Source organism: Bolinopsis microptera, chromosome 5 (assembly GCF_026151205.1).
Source record: "Bolinopsis microptera isolate Bmic1 chromosome 5, MBARI_Bmic_1.0, whole genome shotgun sequence".
Classification (NCBI taxonomy): Eukaryota; Metazoa; Ctenophora; class Tentaculata; order Lobata; family Bolinopsidae; genus Bolinopsis; species Bolinopsis microptera.
The window spans coordinates 7,280,639-7,299,171 of record NC_087076.1 but is presented as its reverse complement, the minus strand read 5'-3'; the positions used below and the strand labels follow the sequence as shown (position 1 = coordinate 7,299,171).

The window sequence follows — 18,533 nt, the reverse complement described above, 5'->3', positions numbered from 1 at the left end:
ATTGGAGAGAAGAGATTTGTAATGCGAAAGAACAATACAACCATAGTGGACCAGCTGTGGTTGAGTGTGATATAATTGTACAGCGTGTATAGCTACTGCTCGCAGCAATTATTCCTTATATGGCATAATGGGAGCTCGAGTTGAGGTCAATTGTCCGATCCAAGGTACTGGAGAATGGTGAGTGGAGAGCATCCAGGTCTGGGACATCTGCTCCTTAACACGGGTAAAATAGTGGGTGTACTTTTAAATACCGCTTACCGCTTAATGACTGCCTAGTCGCTCACATGGAGCCTGCTCTAGTACATACCGCTGAACACAGCTAGTGACCTGAGTGGCAGTTCTAAAAACCTAATCTTTCCCTGCCATGCGACCTTATTGTGGTAAGTTAGACCTAGTTTATGTCTCCTACAAGTTCTACTAGTTCCTGTGTCCCTTGAAGATTTTACCCCTAAACCTTATTATTACCCTATGCACATCGCAAACTCATAAACTTGGTTTCAAATTCATATCACTTTAAATTAATTGTAAAATTGTAATTACAAATAACACAAATACATAAACGGTTGTGGTTTATAAGTAAATATATGAGATACGATTTGGAATTACATTTAAATCAAACCTTGTAATAAATTAATAAGATTTACTAAAATAAAATGCGAATAGATCAGTAGTTTTAGTCATATTTCTTGTATTTCCACGAAATACGATTATTGATAATCCAGCGCAGGGGTACCCTAAAGCATGGCTCAATGCTGGTCCGACGCTGTAATATTTGACTATTTAACTGTAGAAGTGTAGATCTAGTAGAAAATAATAGTTGGTGGTCTAGCAAGGAGAAGTGTTGCTGCAGCAGTGAATCAGTGTTCTGGATCTCAGCAAGGAGAAGTGTTGGTGCAGCAGTGAATCAGTGTTCTGGGTCTCAGCAAGGAGAAGTGTTGGTGCAGCAGTGAATCAGTGTTCTGGGTCTCAGCAAGGAGAAGTGTTGGTGCAGCAGTGAATCAGTGTTCTGGGTCTCAGCAAGGAGAAGTGTTGGTGCAGCAGTGAATCAGTGTTCTGGGTCTAGCAAGGAGAAGTGTTGGTGCAGCAGTGAATCAGTGTTCTGGGTCTCAGTAGTAGGTCCTGAACTTGATGTCTGATAGTTGGGTGCATGAAACCGTACACCAAGAAGTCTGCTAAACAGTTGACCAGTGGTAAAATCAGGATAGGAAATGCTGGCCTCTCGTCCTCCTGAGACAAAGTGTGTCAGCTGGCTGCCTGCCAATATAAATTTAATCTGTATTGAATTTTTAATCTTTTAAAATCTGGTTTAACATCTATTGTGACAATTTAAAGGGGAATGTTAACGTCTGACTTTTCAGTCAGATTGAGTCAGTCCTTACCTCGTGATGACTGGGTAGAGCTGTAATGATGACGAAAGGGAGAGTGAATAGGTAGAACGCTACGCAGGACATGAGCGCCACTTTTACTAACTAGGGTAAAGTCATTTTACACACTTGTTGTTAGTATCAATTATTTTTAAAGGGCTTTGCCATAAATATTTTGTGAAACAATTTTGAGATAGCAGTTTACCAACATCTCGTTGACCATGGGTTCCGTTTGGTGGTCAACTGAACTTCTGAGCCAAGTTTCACAAATTAATTATGGTGGACTCCCTTTCAAGTTTCTGAATAAAAATGTTATCGCATCAATTTTATGCTTCAAGAACCCTCCCCCCACAGATTGATCTTTGATACTCTATCTGTTTACCATTGATTGGCACTGTACCCCTACTGTACCTGTATCTGGTATCTGGTAGTGCCCAGTTTCTCCTGAAGCAATGTACTAGGTTGTTTAGCTAGCTTAGCCAGACGCATCATCAAAATCAGCATCCTCCAGTTATCACTTGAACTCTCCGACCCTCCCGGTACCTGAATACAGTGCTTTAACGACTCTTGAAGTCAACAAAATATTTTCTTGCTCGATGAACTTGATTGGAGGATATTCCAACAGGTCCTAGGCCTAATCGTACTCAATCTTACCCTACTCTGAAACTGTGAACTTGAAAATGTAGCTTGCATTGAATTCTATCGTGCCCCAGACAACCACAATTTTGTCTCGGCAGATTTAGTTGGCAATCTAGCTATCTTACCTCTCGACTGGACTGAAGTGGACTCTTTGGCTGGCTGGACGTTTGTTCCAATGTAGTAAGGGTCATTGCGGCACTTCTCCATTTGCAGGTAGCTGCTCCAGGTATTGGTAATTCCCGTTTAGTTGTTCTGCTGTTGTTTGACTTCGCCTGAAACGTTCTTTTTCGTCAATATCCAAACTTGGACGAACAATTTCTCCTCCGATAGTATACGATTGAAAGAGTTATGTTAATTTATAGTTTTTTGTGGCTTTTAGAAGAAAAGCTAGCGCCCTACACAAACCTCTATTACATTAGTAACATCGGGTGTGGTGGCAGCAGTAACAGCAGCGTGCTTCCACCTGGAGGCCCCAGTAACCAGTGTAATGGTCTGACCGGTCGGGGGTACCATGCTCTCCACACTCCCACACTGGATACGAGGCAACATTTCTTGGGAGGAGGTCAAATTTTTCAAAACCTTGGGTGGGGAAATTATGTATTAATGGGAGGGTGACTGGTCAAGGTTAATATTTTTTTAATTTGCTAGGCGTTCACTGTTCATGAGCTATAGATGTGGATTCTCGTGGGGAGGTGATGCACGTTTGTTTACTTTAATAGTAAGGTTCTGTTCAGCACAAGACAGAGGTGATGCGCATTTTGTGTTTTGGAACGCTTGTAACGCTTGTAACTCCTGCTCCCCTGGCCCTCCTGTTACCCCCCTTTAGAGGTTTAGATTTATTTTCTGAACGAAAGCTTAAGAATAACCGAGAAATTAACTCATTTTAATGTCTGTTCCTCATCTAACTATCTAAGAGCTAAAATTGCACGAGAAATCGATTTAACTAGGTCTCAGAACCCACAAACACTTCCTTATCCCTAAAAATTGATATTTTACAGTTAATACAGGCAACAAGCAACATAAATTTTGATCCTCGGTTCAACTCATGACCTTAAATTAAAATCCAGTATTGAAATTGTGCCAGAGACATGGTCAATCAAGGTTATCGTCTGAATCAGGAAAAGGACGATGATAAATATAATCAAATTATCTTCAACCTGCATCAACTAACTAATCAAACTAGAAAATTTGATTTTTTCTGTGCAAAGAACCCAGAAACATCAATGGAACAACAGTTGCCGAGGTAGCGGGTTTTCTTCACTTAATTATAAAAAGCCTAATTAGATTTTTTTCGCCCGCTTTGGACTTGGTACCGAAAACTTTAAACTTCGCTATAATACCTGCCCCAAGACTTATATTAATCATTTTTTCAAGATGTCTGCAATAGCAAACGTATCTTTTTTGTTTTTAGTTACCTTCATCCACCAGAGTTCTGGTTCCTGTGTCCGTCATGGCATGGACTTCTGGGGAGCGGACCTGTGGAATTTTAGTCCTTCCACCTTTGACAGTTGCACAAATTTGTGTAAAGCAGCCACGTCCTGCAAAGCTATTACTTACCAACCTTCCTCCAAAACATGCTGGCTCAAGTACCGAAGAGGAGGAAACCATGGTCCTTCTCTAGTACCAGGACTGATCAGCGCTAACATGAACTGCGAGTACAAGAGAGACCAGAGCTGTGCTAAACACAGCGTGGACTACGGGGGAGCAGACTTGGGTCACAGGACAGCGACCACATTGGACCAGTGCGAGCAGTTCTGTCGAGATACAGAGAGGTGTGTGTCTCTCACATTCAGGGCATCTTCCAGGAGCTGCTGGCTGAAGCATCGCAAGAGTGGAGCCAGAGGACCGAGCACTGTGCACGGCCTTGTAAGTCTCAACATGGAGTGCCCCCCATCTGGAACGCAAACTTCCGGGTAAGTTTATGACATATTATTTATGAAGTCAGATTTCAATGATAATTGATTGAAGTTCTATGATATGATTGAGCACTTTTAACCATTTATAATTTATAAACTGCTTGTTCCAGATGTGTACACAACGACATAGATTTCTGGGGAGCTGACTTGATTAATCTAACAACGGATCGATACAGTGTAAGCAAATGTGAGGGATTCTGTAGGGAAGAGCCTCGCTGTGTTTCCTTTACTTACCGGAGTTCTGATGGACATTGCTGGCTGAAGGGTCAGCAGTACGGAGCGAGGGGACCAAGCCATGCTGTGGGACTCATCAGCATGAACATGAACTGTTCAAAATAAACACTACTAGCTAGAAAATGTAGAGTTGGATATGTTTATTCAGCGAATTTGAGAAAGTTTTAAGTTTTAAGGGTTTTTTAAAGGTTTTTAGTTTCGAAATGACGATTGCCTTTATATTTCGGTTTCAGCTTAACCCCCTAAGTCATTAGTTGAACCGAAAGATCAAAATATATGTTGCTTGTTGCTCGTATTAACTGTAAAACATCAATTTCGAGTGATAAGGAAGTGTTTGTGGGTTCTGAGACCTAGTTAAATCGATTTCTCGTGCAATTTTAGGTGAGGAACAGACATTAAAATGTGTTAACAACAAGTAAAGGTCGATTTCTCGGTTAATTTTAAGCTTTCATTCAGAAAATAAATCTAAACCTCCAAAGGGGGGTAACAGGAGGGCCACTGGGCCAGGGTGGCAGGAGTTACAAGCGTTACAAGCGTTCCATAAGACAAAACGTGCATCACCTCTTTCTTGTGCTGAACAGAACCTTACTATTAAAATAAACAAATGTACCTCACCTCCCCACGAGAATCCACATCTATAGCTCATGAACACCTAGCAAATAAAAAACATTGCCGGAAATATTATGTGCCTAAAATCTGTAAATTCTGTTCGCGACTTTGAAGAAATAATCACCTTGACGGATCCAGGAGGTTTAATCCGGATAGAAGGTGTACCGGGCATGTCAAGCAGTGTTTCACTAGAGCTCTGTCTCCCGTACTGTCTCTTCAACACTTTCTGGTTACCCCCGTTTGTGTGCTTCTTCTTAGAGTTGAGACCGTCTCTCCGTCTCCAGACCATGTCCCCAGAGTCCTGATCCTCGGATACTGCGAAGCTAGAAGAGACACAGGTCTCTTCGGTACCTCGCTTCATAGTATTGCAGGAAGCACGTTTAGTTCTGTTAGCTGGACGCATTGAGCTGTTTGCGGAGGCAATGTTTCGTGGGCTACATTTCTTGGATTTACCCGTTAGTTCATTCAGAGATTCAAAACTGTGGAACCTCCTCAGATTGCATTCGCGTTTTCCATCAGCCAATCTACTGATTAGGCTACTACCTGAGAGCTCTGATTTTCTTTTTGAGGACAAATGTTCGTTGCTAGGTGCTGATAATTTGTTCGGTTCGTCGCAAAAGTTTTTGAACTTCCTTAAGTTTTCTATAATGTCTTGAAATTCCTCTTCGCTCAAAATGTTGTTGAAATCAACGACTGTTCCTTGTTTTTTTAGAACCTGGTAAAATTGTTTATTATTACTTGGTGAAAAACCTATAATGACATGCCTTTAATGACATACCTGAACTTGAACAAAACAAATACTTCTATTTTTTGTATGTCGGTGGGGTTTTCTAACCGCAAAATTACCACAGACAAAGATTTTTTCCCAATCGTTTAATTGACAATTTGCCACTTACTCTTTTATTCCTGTATGTATTTTCACTGTTGTCATTGTTCTGCTGTGATGTGTGGCCATGGCACCGCCTTATGGACTGCTTGATCGTTTTCACGTCCACATTCTTTGTCAGATCCCTGAGCTCCGCTATTACTTGATCCGTGTCCATGTCAGACTGGGAAAGGTATTTTATATTATAGTGATTTTGGATTTGATTTCGTCAACTGTTTAACCTAATCCTGACTAGAAAACTGCATCTGTTTAAACTATTTAAAAAGCTATTTATAATATAAAGTGGTCTGGCACCGGGTTTGTAAGGGTTTCGGTTGTCCTTTTGGGTAAATTCATTATGATATGCAGTGAAATATTTCAATATTTAATTAATAAAACAGCGCTGAACATAGTTTTGTAAAAAGTCTAGGACTAAGTGTTAAAATGTGAATTATCTGGTTATATTGCCTGATAGTAAGGAGTAGAAAGCGATTAAAATAGTTGGACCTTTGCCAACATACTAACATAGTTAGAATATCTTGGACCTTTACCAACATACTAACATAGTTAGAATATCTTGGACCTTTGCCAACATACTAACATAGTTAGAATATCTTGGACCTTTGCCAACATACTAACATAGTTAGAATATCTTGGACCTTTGCCAACATACTAACATAGTTAGAATATCTTGGACCTTTGCCAACATACTAACATAGTTAGAATATCTTGGACCTTTGCCAACATACTAACATAGTTAGAATATCTTGGACCTTTGCCAACATACTAACATAGTTAGAATATCTTGGACCTTTGCCAACATACTAACATAGTTAAAATATCGCGACAACCCAGGATTCTTTATCGACATATTTAGTCAAATACTCACATCAATCTTCAAAAACTTAGTCATCAGTTATGAAATATCCAATTAAGTGACTGTGCACAGAAATCGCATCAAAATTTTAATGTATTTCACACAAACTTTGCAATTTGGTGATAGCTAATAGGTTTGGTTCAGTTTGGTTGGCTAAAATGCCCCGCTTGGGTCGTTTCCTTGCAAGAACATGTTGGGCTCTTACCGTTTTGTCGATATTTTCTGAGGAATCAGTGCTTTTCTTCTGGAGAAGTTCGCTAAAAGCATGACCGTTCGGCTGGTCCGGAGATGGGGTCTTTTTTGTAGGCTTTTTGTGGCGTAAACTGAAAAGTTGTTCTTTATATTGTTTGATACGTAATTATAAATAACGTACCAGAAATGCGAATTCAAAATTTTGCACAGAAATATTATATTTATCTACAAGCAATGATATCATCAACTTCAAGCGCTCCCAGAAATATTTTAATCAGGAAAAAACGACAAAATATTCTGCTGTCGATTATCCAATTAAGTCCATAGCATTATAGTACATTAGTCAATTCTCAGAAGTGTTGTCTGGGATTTGAAATTACTGTCTCGTTCTACAGTTAACTGGTTAACTTAGTGATCAGGTAGTCTGTTAAAATCAAAAATTGATTTAATTACCCATGAATGAAGCTAGGTAAATAAAGGGAATACGTAATACGTATAATAGGTATGTTTACAGACTCAATGTCTATGAGAGGTGCAGCTCATTTGATTTACCGATACTCTAATAGAAGGCAGATCGGTGTTTTATCTGCCGGCAACGTCACGATAATCATTTCATTAATCCTACTGAGGTACTTAATATGCACCCACCCAGTTCCACGTGCAGAGATGAGTACCCGTAATTATCTTCTGCAAAATTCTCCACGTGTCGATCAAGGACCGTAGGGAGGGGCATGCATAACTCGGAACCTTGTAGTGAACACCAAGTGCAGCCATGTAGAGCGCTATAAGCCAGCCAGGCTCCTTTATCTTAGCCTACTAGAGGTTTAACCCGTTAACTGAATGTTCTAGATCTTCGGTGAGCACGTGCTAATGAGGCTTTTAGTCCGACCACCTCTATCCACATTGCACAATATAGGAGGTTCCCTTTAATTTGCAGTTCTCCACGTGTTTTCTTGGCAAATTTTCCGTTTGCTTCGAAATTTCCCAGCTGGATTCGATTTTTAAAGTTCTTTTAGTGGTTACAAATTGATTTATTCTACCAAAATATCCATAAGTATGTCTTGTAAGTGTTCTTCAGCCACTAGAGGCTCTAAAAAGAAGCTCCACAAAGAAATATTGAAAGTTTTCCTTGTTGATGACGAACAATCAGTGCTACATGAGGATCAGTTCGAAAATTTGCAGAAAATCCTCCGCGATTTGGACTTTTCTCACATCCCAAAATTCAACTCGTTCGACACGACTCATATGATGGCAGCACATGAGACTGCAAGAAAGATCTCAAAGATGCCAGTAAAGGAAATGATAAGCACACTTAGCAGTTTGAGAAAACTCTACAGATCTGACCAACTGGTTGAGTACCTCACTCGAGTAAGTCTGTACAAACACAGCGCAACCACCTCCCTCACTCTCCCTCCTCCCCGCCAAACCCTCCCAAGACTCTACTTCGACTGTCACATCCTGGAGACTGGCAGAGAAGCTGTTTGTAACAACACGAGACTAGATCCAGAGCAGAGGTTGTCCTGGTGGAGAGAGGATCCCGGAATAGCAGAGCACCACTACAACTGGCACGTCTACTACCCTTACACTGAGGCTCCCCGAGACAGACAGGGCGAGCTGTTCGCTTACATGCACGAGCAGATGCTCGCTAGATACGACTTTGAGAGGCTAGCTGTGGGTTTCGGGCGGGTCAGAGCATTTGGGCCGGGCTACACTTGGGAGAAACCGTTAAAAGAAGGATACAACCCTAGAATGGAGGGCTTCTCATTCCGGCCCTCTGGAATGCTTATCTCTGAGACTATCAGGATGGAATCAAAGCTGATATTGACTGATGTGTTGCAGAGGAACAAAGAGCGCTTCTTCTACTCGCTAGCAAGAGGGTACTTAGAGCGCCCGGACAGCGCTAAAGTTGAGATAACCATGGACAAGTTGGGCAACACTATGGAGGCTAACATGGGGTCAGTCAACAAGAAACTCTACGGTAACCTCCATAATGATGGACACAACATTTTGTCCACCATTAATGATCCGGATGGTAGATATGACGTAGAGCCTGGGCCCATGATTGCTACTCAGGCAGCACCTAGAGATACTGTATTCTATAGATGGCACAAATTCGTTGATGCCATCTTCGAAGCTTATCGAGTGAATCTCGAGCCGTACTCCGTTAATGACTTAACCATGAAGGATACCGAGGTCAATAACATTCAAATTGTTACAGAAAAGAAGCCGAACCAAGTGAATAATTTGTTCACATTCATGATGGAAAAAAAGTACACTATATACAATCCAGAAAAGAAGGTGGTACAAAAAAAGATTCTAAACCATATTCCGTTTAGTTACAAGTTAAAGGTTCGAAATACAAGTTGCAGAAATAGTATGGTAGTGTTTCGAATTTTCTTGGCGCCTGAAACCGAGGAACTGCTTGATCAATGGAGGAATATGTTCATTGAGCTGGACAAGTTTGTTGCTTACCTTGACCCTGGAGAGGACCGTGAAATTACTCGGTTTGACCACCAATCCTCCGTAATCCTCCCTCCTGAGACCACAGTTCAAGATATTTTAGACGACAACACAAGCCCTCAACAAACGTGTGGGTGTGGCTGGCCTCGGAACCTGCTCATACCTCGTGGAAACACAGCCGGGATGAAAGCGAACTTGTTGGTTCTTGCAACAAACTGGGAGAAAGACGGGGTGAGTCCTGACCAGGTCCTCTCTGGTAGCGTGTCCTATTGTGGTAAGATGGGATACCCTTATCCTGATAAGAAGCCCATGGGGTTCCCCTTTGATCGTGTTACCACGTTTCTTGATGTCAGGGACCTGGCATCTAAACTACCAAACAGTTGTATAGCTGGTGTTACCATTAACTTTCTTGAGGATTACGTGGGGGCAGGTGTTGAAGACATGGCAGAGGACAGTTCTTATGTTCTGGTGTCTGAGTAGAGGGTGATGCAGGGTGTTGAAGGACATGGCAGAGGACGTGGGGCAGGTGTTGAAGACATGGCAGAGGACAGTTCTTATGTTCTGGTGTCTGAGTAGAGGGTGATGCAGGGTGTTGAAGACATGGCAGAGGACAGTTCTTATGTTCTGGTGTCTGAGTAGAGGGATGATGAGGCAGGTTGTACCAGCTGATCTTTATGTTCCAGAGTCCGCTGGGTCTGGGTATTACCTTGTCACAGGTATACGATGTACAGACCTCCACTGGTCTGAGACCCCTGTTCTGGACACCAGACCCCTTTAACTATGTGATTTGGAAGATTGTTGACCAATCAGTTGGAATTTCGTACTATACAATTTGTCGATGTATTAATGTATTGATGTCGATTCACATATTATTACAATTTCAGTTTCTCCTAAATTCATGAAGAATTATTCATTCCCGTTGCTGTATCATATTATTAAGCAGCATAGTTGTTCGTTGTCTTGTTTGAATGAAAACAGGACGCTTTTCAAATAGTTGTAGCTGGAACAATCGATTTGTTGTGTAGAATGTTAAAGATGGACCTCATTTGCTTTTTCGTCAATAATTGTTTTAATGATCATTGAAATTTTATTTATTTATTGAGTTATAGTTTTACTTTTAATGCAAGGACAACAACAAATTGAGCTGTTGGGTACGTGTTATCAACAAATTTAAAAACAGACAGTTAAGGAGTGTAGGATAATGTAGGATAATGTAGGATAGCAATTTGCAGTACCTGAGAAATCGCTGGCCGTTCCTGTAGATATTGAGAAGGATGATGCAATAGAGAACTGTGGTCACCATGAGAGGTATGAGAAGAAGGAGCCCCGACATTATCGTCTCTACTAGAATCTTTACTATCACTGTGTTGTATTCTTCATCCACACAAAACCCTTTCATCCCTTTATACCTAGGGGAGTTCAGCAGACTACAGTCCTTTAGATTATAAATTGAATTTCAGAATAAGAACAGGTGGACATTTAGTATTCGTATTGTCTTCTACTTTGTTCATTCAACCTAAAAAGTATACTCTTGTATGGAGAGGTCGTATAACGATTCACACTGCCATAGTCAGTGTAATTACTAATTAGTCAGTGTAATTACTAATTAGTCAGTGTAATTACTAATTAGTCAGTGTAATTACTAATTAGTCAGTGTTATTACTAATTAGTCAGTGTAATTACTAATTAGTCAGTGTAATTACTAATTAGTCAGTGTAATTACTAATTAGTCAGTGTAATTACTAATAAGTCAGTGTAATTACTAATTAGTCAGTGTAATTACTAATTAGTCAGTGTAATTACTAATAAATCCATGTAATTAGCACATAGTCAGTGTAATTACTAATTAGTCAGTGTAATTAGCACATATCAGTGTAATTAGCACAGCATTTTCTGTATCTGATTTTGATAAATTTAAATCGTAACAACATACTTGGGACCTCCATCAAACTTCCAAATGATCACATCTTTGAGTACAGTAGCTCCAACAATGCAGACCCAACAGATGGTCACTAGTTGTATCATCCGGCTCTTCGCCATTATTGTGTGGTATTTTAGGGGTAGCTGTATTGCTATGTACCTGAATGTGAGCGTGGTTATAATTTGTTGAGCACTTTACTTCGAACCTTGGCATCTTTGTATTTCAAAAAGCTCAAGCTATAATTCAAGACACTGGTTTTAATGAATGTTATTTAATTAAAAACAAGTAAGTGTTGGGAGTACCCCCCACCCACCCACCCCCCCAGAATCCTGACCTTTCAAAGGCGATGAGTAGGATTGTAGCGCAGTTAGCAGTGGAGGCGATAACAACGTGGTTATTAGACAGGAAACAGAGGGGACTTCTGTTGAAGAGGTGGAGGCTCTCTCCACCGTGTATCATACTGTACCCCAACACTGGTGTGTAAGCTGAAATGTTAGGAGAACTAGACCATAATCAGGACTTTGAGGATTTGCGCACTGAATATCGACAAACAGTATACAATGTATGAATCGACGTGCACGTTATATCGCCATGTGATCCAGAAACTAGTACACTGTATATCGACATACACTGTATATTGACAATAATTATACTTAATTTTATTCAACGATAAAAATACAGTGTGATTATGCTGACTTTGGGGTATATGTCGCATATTTCAGCCATGTGACCACGTGCACTTATATCTGAATTTCCCGAATTATGCATGATATTGATAGGTATCCTGATAATGATAAAGAAACGTGCTTTAATCTTAAAATTATGAATTAATGACCACTAGCAAACTTTGACGCGATTAATTATGTAATATGTATTGCTTGACCAGCAGTCATAGTAGACTAACACGTATAATAAAATAACGTACCAGATAGTAGAATATCAGTAACACACAGGTTAATGAGGAAGACATTGACTTTCCCTGACACTTTATTGAGACAAGGCCAGGATAAGCAGCAGGTTTCCAAACACAGAGGAAACCCCAGTCAGTGTGGCAATTATCACCGTTACCGCCACTTTTACACATACCATCTTTTAATCTGAAGGTTGCGGACATATGAGTTACTTTTCTTAGATTCCAATTTAATGTTAATTTAATGGTCTGAACTCTACATAACCACGTGGAACAAAGCGGAAATAATGGCAAAAAGAAAATAGAAACCGTTTTGGGCCTTCTGAAATATAAATTTTTACGCTGCTCACGACAAACGCTAATATAACTGCTGCTAAAATTTCTAATGTTTCTACTGCAATTCATGAACAATGAACATACAGAAAATCCTTTACATAATCTGGTTAAAACTTAAAACACAATTCAGTAGAACCAGTAGCTTGCCACGTGAGGGGTGAACTGGTTGAGACATGAGACATTTCATCGCATGTCTCAACCAGTTCACAAGTCGGTCCTAGGAGGATCATCGGCCCTTAAAATTTGATCTGTAATATCCCGAAATACGATTTCTTTCTCCTTTCGCTGAAAAGCGGGTCTAGAAGAACTTTGAAAGATAATGAGTTTTGGCGTTTATTTTGTGAGTAAGATAAACATAAGATAACAAAGATGCAGGAGTCAACATTTACCAAAAGTAATTTTAGTTAAACAAAGATAGTCGGAGCCTAATAGTAATAGGTTGGGCGCGATTTTGGGAGGTGAATGTTTCTGATTTATGGGTGTACCCCGGTCACATTTGTTAACCGGCGGTGGTGTGAATCCCACCTAAAGCTGTGTATAGGAATGAAATTGTAGGGAAATTGTTGCGCTTATGCTAAATTTGTATCATCAGATTGAAAAATGGTTCATTGAAGATCACCGAAGAAATTAGAAATAGTACCAGCGACGGTTTTCGCAAAATATTATGATCCAAAAACACGTTTGCACGACGCACGTGCAAGTGCTCTATTTGCACGAGTAAAATAGCATTTTCGAGTCAACATTCTCAGCCTCAGGGAGGTGCTACCAATGTGCTGCAATGAGTCACGCTAATAATGAACTATTTGAAAAATGCATAAAACCTTGCCACAGTGAATATTGATCTGCTTGAAAGTGTGCTCTGTGCACAGCTCGCACTATGCTGTGAGAGTTCGCAGGGGTTACGTCATGCAGTTGTGGACAAAGTAGAGGTCGAGTTAATTGTTAGAGACAACTGTGAACTGTACGCCCATATTCATTATCCATGATCCAGTATTTCATTAATTTCCCCTATACAAGTTGATTTAATTGTTACAAGGCAATTTCCGAAAAAACACAATTAAATTTTACCAATTTACTGCCATGACACCCTCAACTGTCACGTCGCCTGAGTGCACTTCTATCTCAATCAAAGACCTTGTTACATCGTAATAACTAAGCTCTAAGAGTGCCTTTTTTCGTGGATTTTTAGCGAGACTATTTTGTCTAGCTCTATTTTAAAATGAATGTAACAAAGTGTAGCTTACTGGGCGGCGCTCAGCCTGTCATTCCGCCTAATCTCTATTCTATGATTATGAACATAATATAATAGCCTAGGGGTCCCCTGGTGAGGTGTAGCAAGTGTTTAGACAAATTACGTTGGTATCTTTTAGGCTGTGTGGTCCTGTTTGATAGTTGTGTGACATGAAATTAGGGCTCTTGCTTAGTGATGCATGAATTCGAAATCAATAATCATAGTTTGATTAATAATAAATTTAAAAAAACTTCCACCGTTAAATGTATCATAATAATAACGCAAAATTTTGGAGAGATAAAAGACTGAATCGGATCAGGAGATAGGGTTCATACCGCAATTACAGAATATATTGCGGTCGAACAACTAAAAGTAAAACCGAAATTTGTAGCGAACTTGGTAGCCACAGTGCGCGCAGTAATAGTATTCTTTGCACATTCGAAATGCGTTATTGCCTTTTTTATGAAAGGTATTTAATTAAGGGACTAATATAACTGACGTGGCCTCTCTAGATTGATAGAACCGGGACCTTTACGTCACTCCCCGAAATAATAACTTTGATGTAAATCAAACCTTTTGAATGGAGAAATGTTCAAAACGAAGACAGGTTGGTGGCACCCTTATTATCATATTCATTAATCAATATTCTGGTTTTGGTACGACAATACCGGATTTGGAGTTATTAATCGACTTATAATCCAAGGAGATACTTCGCGTAATTCGAATTTTAAAAGACCTTTGGATACGTATAGAGTTGAACAGTAAGCACTAGGCATAGTGGGAGTACGAGGCATCTCATTAATAATACTTACAATACTACTTCTACTACTACTAGTTGCAGGTATATTTTATAACATCTTTAAATAAGCAGCTCTGTATAAGGTAGGTCAGAAAATACATCAAGTTAAGTGAGTCCATATGATAAAATATTTTTCTGTCTACAATAATATTTTAACTACATACAGAGGACGAGTTAACTGTTGTTAAGAACGCGTAACCATGGTAACAGTCCAGTAACCATGTTAACAGTCCAGTAACCATGTTAACAGTCCAGTAACCATTTTAACAGTCCGGTAACCATGTTAACAGTCCAGTAACCATGTTAACAGTCCAGTAACCATGTTAACAGTCCAGTAACCATGGTAACAGTCCAGTAACCATGGTAACAGTCCAGTAACCATGGTAACAGTCCAGTAACCATGGTAACAGTCCAGTAACCATGGTAACAGTCCAGTAACCATGGTAACAGTCCAGTTACCATGGTAACAGTCCAGTAACCATGGTAACAGTCCAGTAACCATGGTAACAGTCCAGTAACCATGGTAACAGTCCAGTGACCATGGTAACAGTCCAGTGACCATGTTAACAGTCCAGTAACCATGGTAACAGTCCAGTAACCATGGTAACAGTCCAGTAACCATGGTAACAGTCCAGTAACCATGGTAACAGTCCAGTAACCATGGTAACAGTCCAGTAACCATGGTAACAGTCCAGTAACCATGGTAACAGTCCAGTAACCATGGTAACAGTCCAGTAACCATGGTAACAGTCCAGTAACCATGGTAACAGTCCATTAACCATGGTAACAGTCCAGTAACCATGGTAACAGTCCAGTGCTCGTAACAGTAGTACGAAATAGGAAATCTATCACTGGAGGCTGGAGCTCGAATAAATCAAATTGCAGGACCATAGAAATGCAATGTTCCCATTTGTAAAAGTGACAAGTAGTACGGCCATAGACCACTTTATATGGTTTAATAGACAAGTGATAAGGCACAGGTTAAGGAAACGGTCATTATTTCGAGAAAATTAATTTTCAATTTTAGTGACGAGGAAATTTGAAAATAACATTGAAAAGACAATTTGTTTGATGAAGATTTGAGAGCGATTGTCGAGATATGTAATGATTGGTTTATGATTTGCAGACACGAGTAAAGTAATGCAGAACCGGACTAATCTCAAATTCTACTAGTACTACCTTTCCGTTAACTAATATTATTATATTAGTTATAATCATAGCAGCACTGCTGTTATTTAATTTGCATAGTTATTCGTATTACGTCGGAATCGCTGTTTAGTTGAATTTGAATTCAACCAACAAACATACAAGTTGCCGCTGATCAATTCCATAATTTTAACGACCGCTCACGAGTTGGTCTGATCAATTTAAGGCCGTCAAGGTATATTCATATTGTAATTAACTGAAAGTTAGCAATATACCAAGAAAGCCCAAGTTTGAAGCTCAGATAATTTTCTTCTAAATGTATTGACATTATTGTATTAATGAGGTTAATAGTAAGATATACGCAGGCACGTAGACAGGGGGGGGGGCTAGGGGGCTGCGCCCCCAGACCCCTGCCACAGCTTGCTCGCTGCGCAGCTGGATTGGACACATCAGCTCGCTTCGCTCGCCGACAGCCCCCCCCCCCCCCCCCCCAAGAAAAATCCTGGCTACGTCCCTGGATATACGCATGGAATTCCGAATAGCACATTGATTTAAAAAAGGGCGCACGGAATTCCGACACACACTTTGTAGACATCAGAATTGATGTCGACTACAGGATTGGCCTCAGGATTTTTCCTGCGTCCAGTAACGAAGGCGACAGTGAAAGGAATGATTGCGAATGATTTCCTAGCTCCATTTGTGTATTTATACCAAAATTATAACATCTCATTTGACCAGTTTGTGACTGGTCAGATCACTTCACTCGAGACCTGTCAGGGTCAAATCTCTGCATTAAGGCAGGTCACATTAAGTCGATTAAAGAGCATCTCTGATTCACATGAGGCAGCATGTGACCTTTCAATTTTCATAACATACCATCTGTTGTATTACTCACTTTCATTACTCGTGGCCAAATAATTTCGTAAAATCAATTTAAGACGCAAACGTTTAGGAGTTTTTAAAACACGGCCCTAACTCCGGTAACTCCTAAATAGAACCAGAAATGGTGCACCTACGAGGGCGGCCAAATAAAAGCAACTACAAGTTATCAAGAAGTAAGGATTAGGTGCGGCCAAATAAAAGCAACTACAAGTTATCAAGAAGTAAGGATTAGGTGGGGGGTGCAGCCTGTGAGTGGAAGGTAGTTGTAGTGTGGCATGCTATTATGATACTACAATACTATTATCTTGTAGTAACCTGTCAAGACGGCTGGTGGGCAGTATTGAGTAGCGCGGTATCATGTGCTGAGTGCCTCATCTACTTCATCACAATATCATATCTTTCACTGTTCTAATTAAACAGCCGGAGATACGGACTATTACTACTACTGTTACTACTACTGTTACTACTACTGTTACTACTACTGTTACTTAACTTAACACTCGGTGTCTTAACAAATAGGTATGTTTGACGTTTGTAATGACTAATCAGTCATCACAATCCATCGTGATTATTGAAAGTTTTGATTATGACTCACAGGTTATTTCCGACTGATATGTGAGCCTTTTGTAGTTAGGATAACTGGCCAAGCTTATGAACTGGCATAATCATAACGGTATATATATCTACTGATGTATCAGTAACTTCATTAGAGCTAAGAATCTGACGAAACAACGGTAATTAACTGTGCGAACACTACAAATATCCGGACTAACACTAGCTCAAAGCTCTGAGTGGCCCTTTTTCTCTGTACATAATTGGGGCCTGCTCACAAGACATAATGGGTAGCTCAAAGTTTAGGTCCGATAAGGTAAGTTAGTTTTGTAGGTTCGATCACGCGGCTCAAACCAATTAACATGTGGTTGTGAAATCTGAGCCGCGCACCCGAACTGATTCTAGAACCAAACCTGCACTAAAAGTAAAGCTACTACTGTCAGTCGAACGGATGCTGAATTGCGAATCTTAATATTCGATACGCAGAACCTTCAAGGTGAATCATTGCAAGGCACAAAATAAACCGAGTGGTTCCCTGGACCTACGAGCAACACTCCATTTTATTACCTTGGCAACGGACAAAAGGGACCTCCGCTATAAATCATCCTTTGTCTTGCTTAAAATGTGTGCTTTCAGGCGACTACAACTACAATAGTCTAGCTGTAAATGGTTTATGAACAATGTGTCTCCTTAAATCATGGTATTAGATTTGAGTGATTTTTCAGGATTTCAATAATATGTGTCTGATCATTCTTTACAAGGCAATGTCTGATCGCTTAACACGTGATACATGATATTCGTCTGATTATTCCATCGGTTATCAACTGTGAGTGTGAGAATTTGATTATTGTCTAGTACTCAGTAATTGGTGCAATAACACCTGTTTCTATAATCTTGTAGTTGTAGTTATATCCGGGTTTTAAAAGAACTAGATCGCTACTTAAATCTCAGAAACTTCCGGCAAGTGGCAACCCATCTATTTTTCCTGGAGGGGGATATTTAAAACATATAAGTGATACGAAAGGATTTTATTAGCAGGAGCTTTCAAAATACTTGTGTAAATCGGCTTCAGCTCTATTTTTATTTGGCTCGTTATGATTCTTGGTTTTTAGCCGATAATAGTAATTCTATATTTAAACACAGAACAGAACACAGTAGCTGATACAGTGATACAGAGGGTTGTTTTTATTTGAAAATATTCCCAGCGTTAAACTTTATTTACTTAACATACCTCCAATAAAATGTAGAAGGTTTTGTTAAAAGATATCATGACATAATTTTTAATGACCAGTAATACAGCTTATTTTCTCAGGTTTTAGGTTGATCCTCCACTTCAAAGCAACAAGCAAGTTCAGAGTTTAACTGAATTGAATGTGCCACTGCCAGCACTTCCGACGCACCGACAGCTTCCTGTACTCTTTAAATGATAACACTTCACCATTTTCCTGATTTATTGTGTGATAACAGTTTTAACCATTATATAAAACGGTCTAAAACACTGCAAAATAACTATGCGTTTATGGGCATTTTTATAACAAGACACTAACAGTTTGAACAATGAATTTATTAATATTTATGTTCTAGATCAGGTTGTTGCACA

At 39.8% G+C, this 18,533-nt stretch overlaps 1 protein-coding gene and 2 long non-coding RNA genes across 3 annotated transcripts in view; all 3 read left to right on the top strand.

Annotated features, from left to right (window-relative positions):
* The window catches only part of LOC134816056 (uncharacterized), a 41,583-nt gene extending 23,050 nt beyond the window's left edge, over nt 1-18,533 (top strand). The window contains exons 3-4 of the long non-coding RNA XR_010160350.1: nt 1,359-1,474; nt 18,246-18,533. This is a non-coding gene — a long non-coding RNA (uncharacterized LOC134816056). The remainder of the gene's footprint in view (nt 1-1,358; nt 1,475-18,245) is intronic.
* On the top strand, nt 3,318-4,479 carry LOC134815749 (uncharacterized). The gene is made up of 2 exons (XR_010160290.1): nt 3,318-3,916; nt 4,030-4,479. It is a non-coding gene; the product is annotated as an uncharacterized LOC134815749 (long non-coding RNA).
* On the top strand, nt 7,642-10,257 carry LOC134816148 (hemocyanin II-like). The gene is made up of 2 exons (XM_063824917.1): nt 7,642-9,586; nt 9,683-10,257. Exons 1-2 carry the CDS (start codon nt 7,753-7,755, stop codon nt 9,730-9,732), a joined length of 1,884 nt encoding a protein of 627 aa, XP_063680987.1. The 5' UTR covers nt 7,642-7,752; the 3' UTR covers nt 9,733-10,257.

What these genes read in the sequence shown, in the direction of transcription:
- LOC134816148 (XM_063824917.1), top strand. Translation starts at nt 7,753, where the DNA reads ATGTCTTGTAAGTGTTCTTCAGCCACTAGAGGCTCTAAAAAGAAGCTC. An exon ending in TGAGGATTACGTGGGGGCAG is followed by an intron (nt 9,587 to 9,682) that starts GTGTTGAAGACA and finishes GACGTGGGGCAG; the next exon opens with GTGTTGAAGACATGGCAGAG.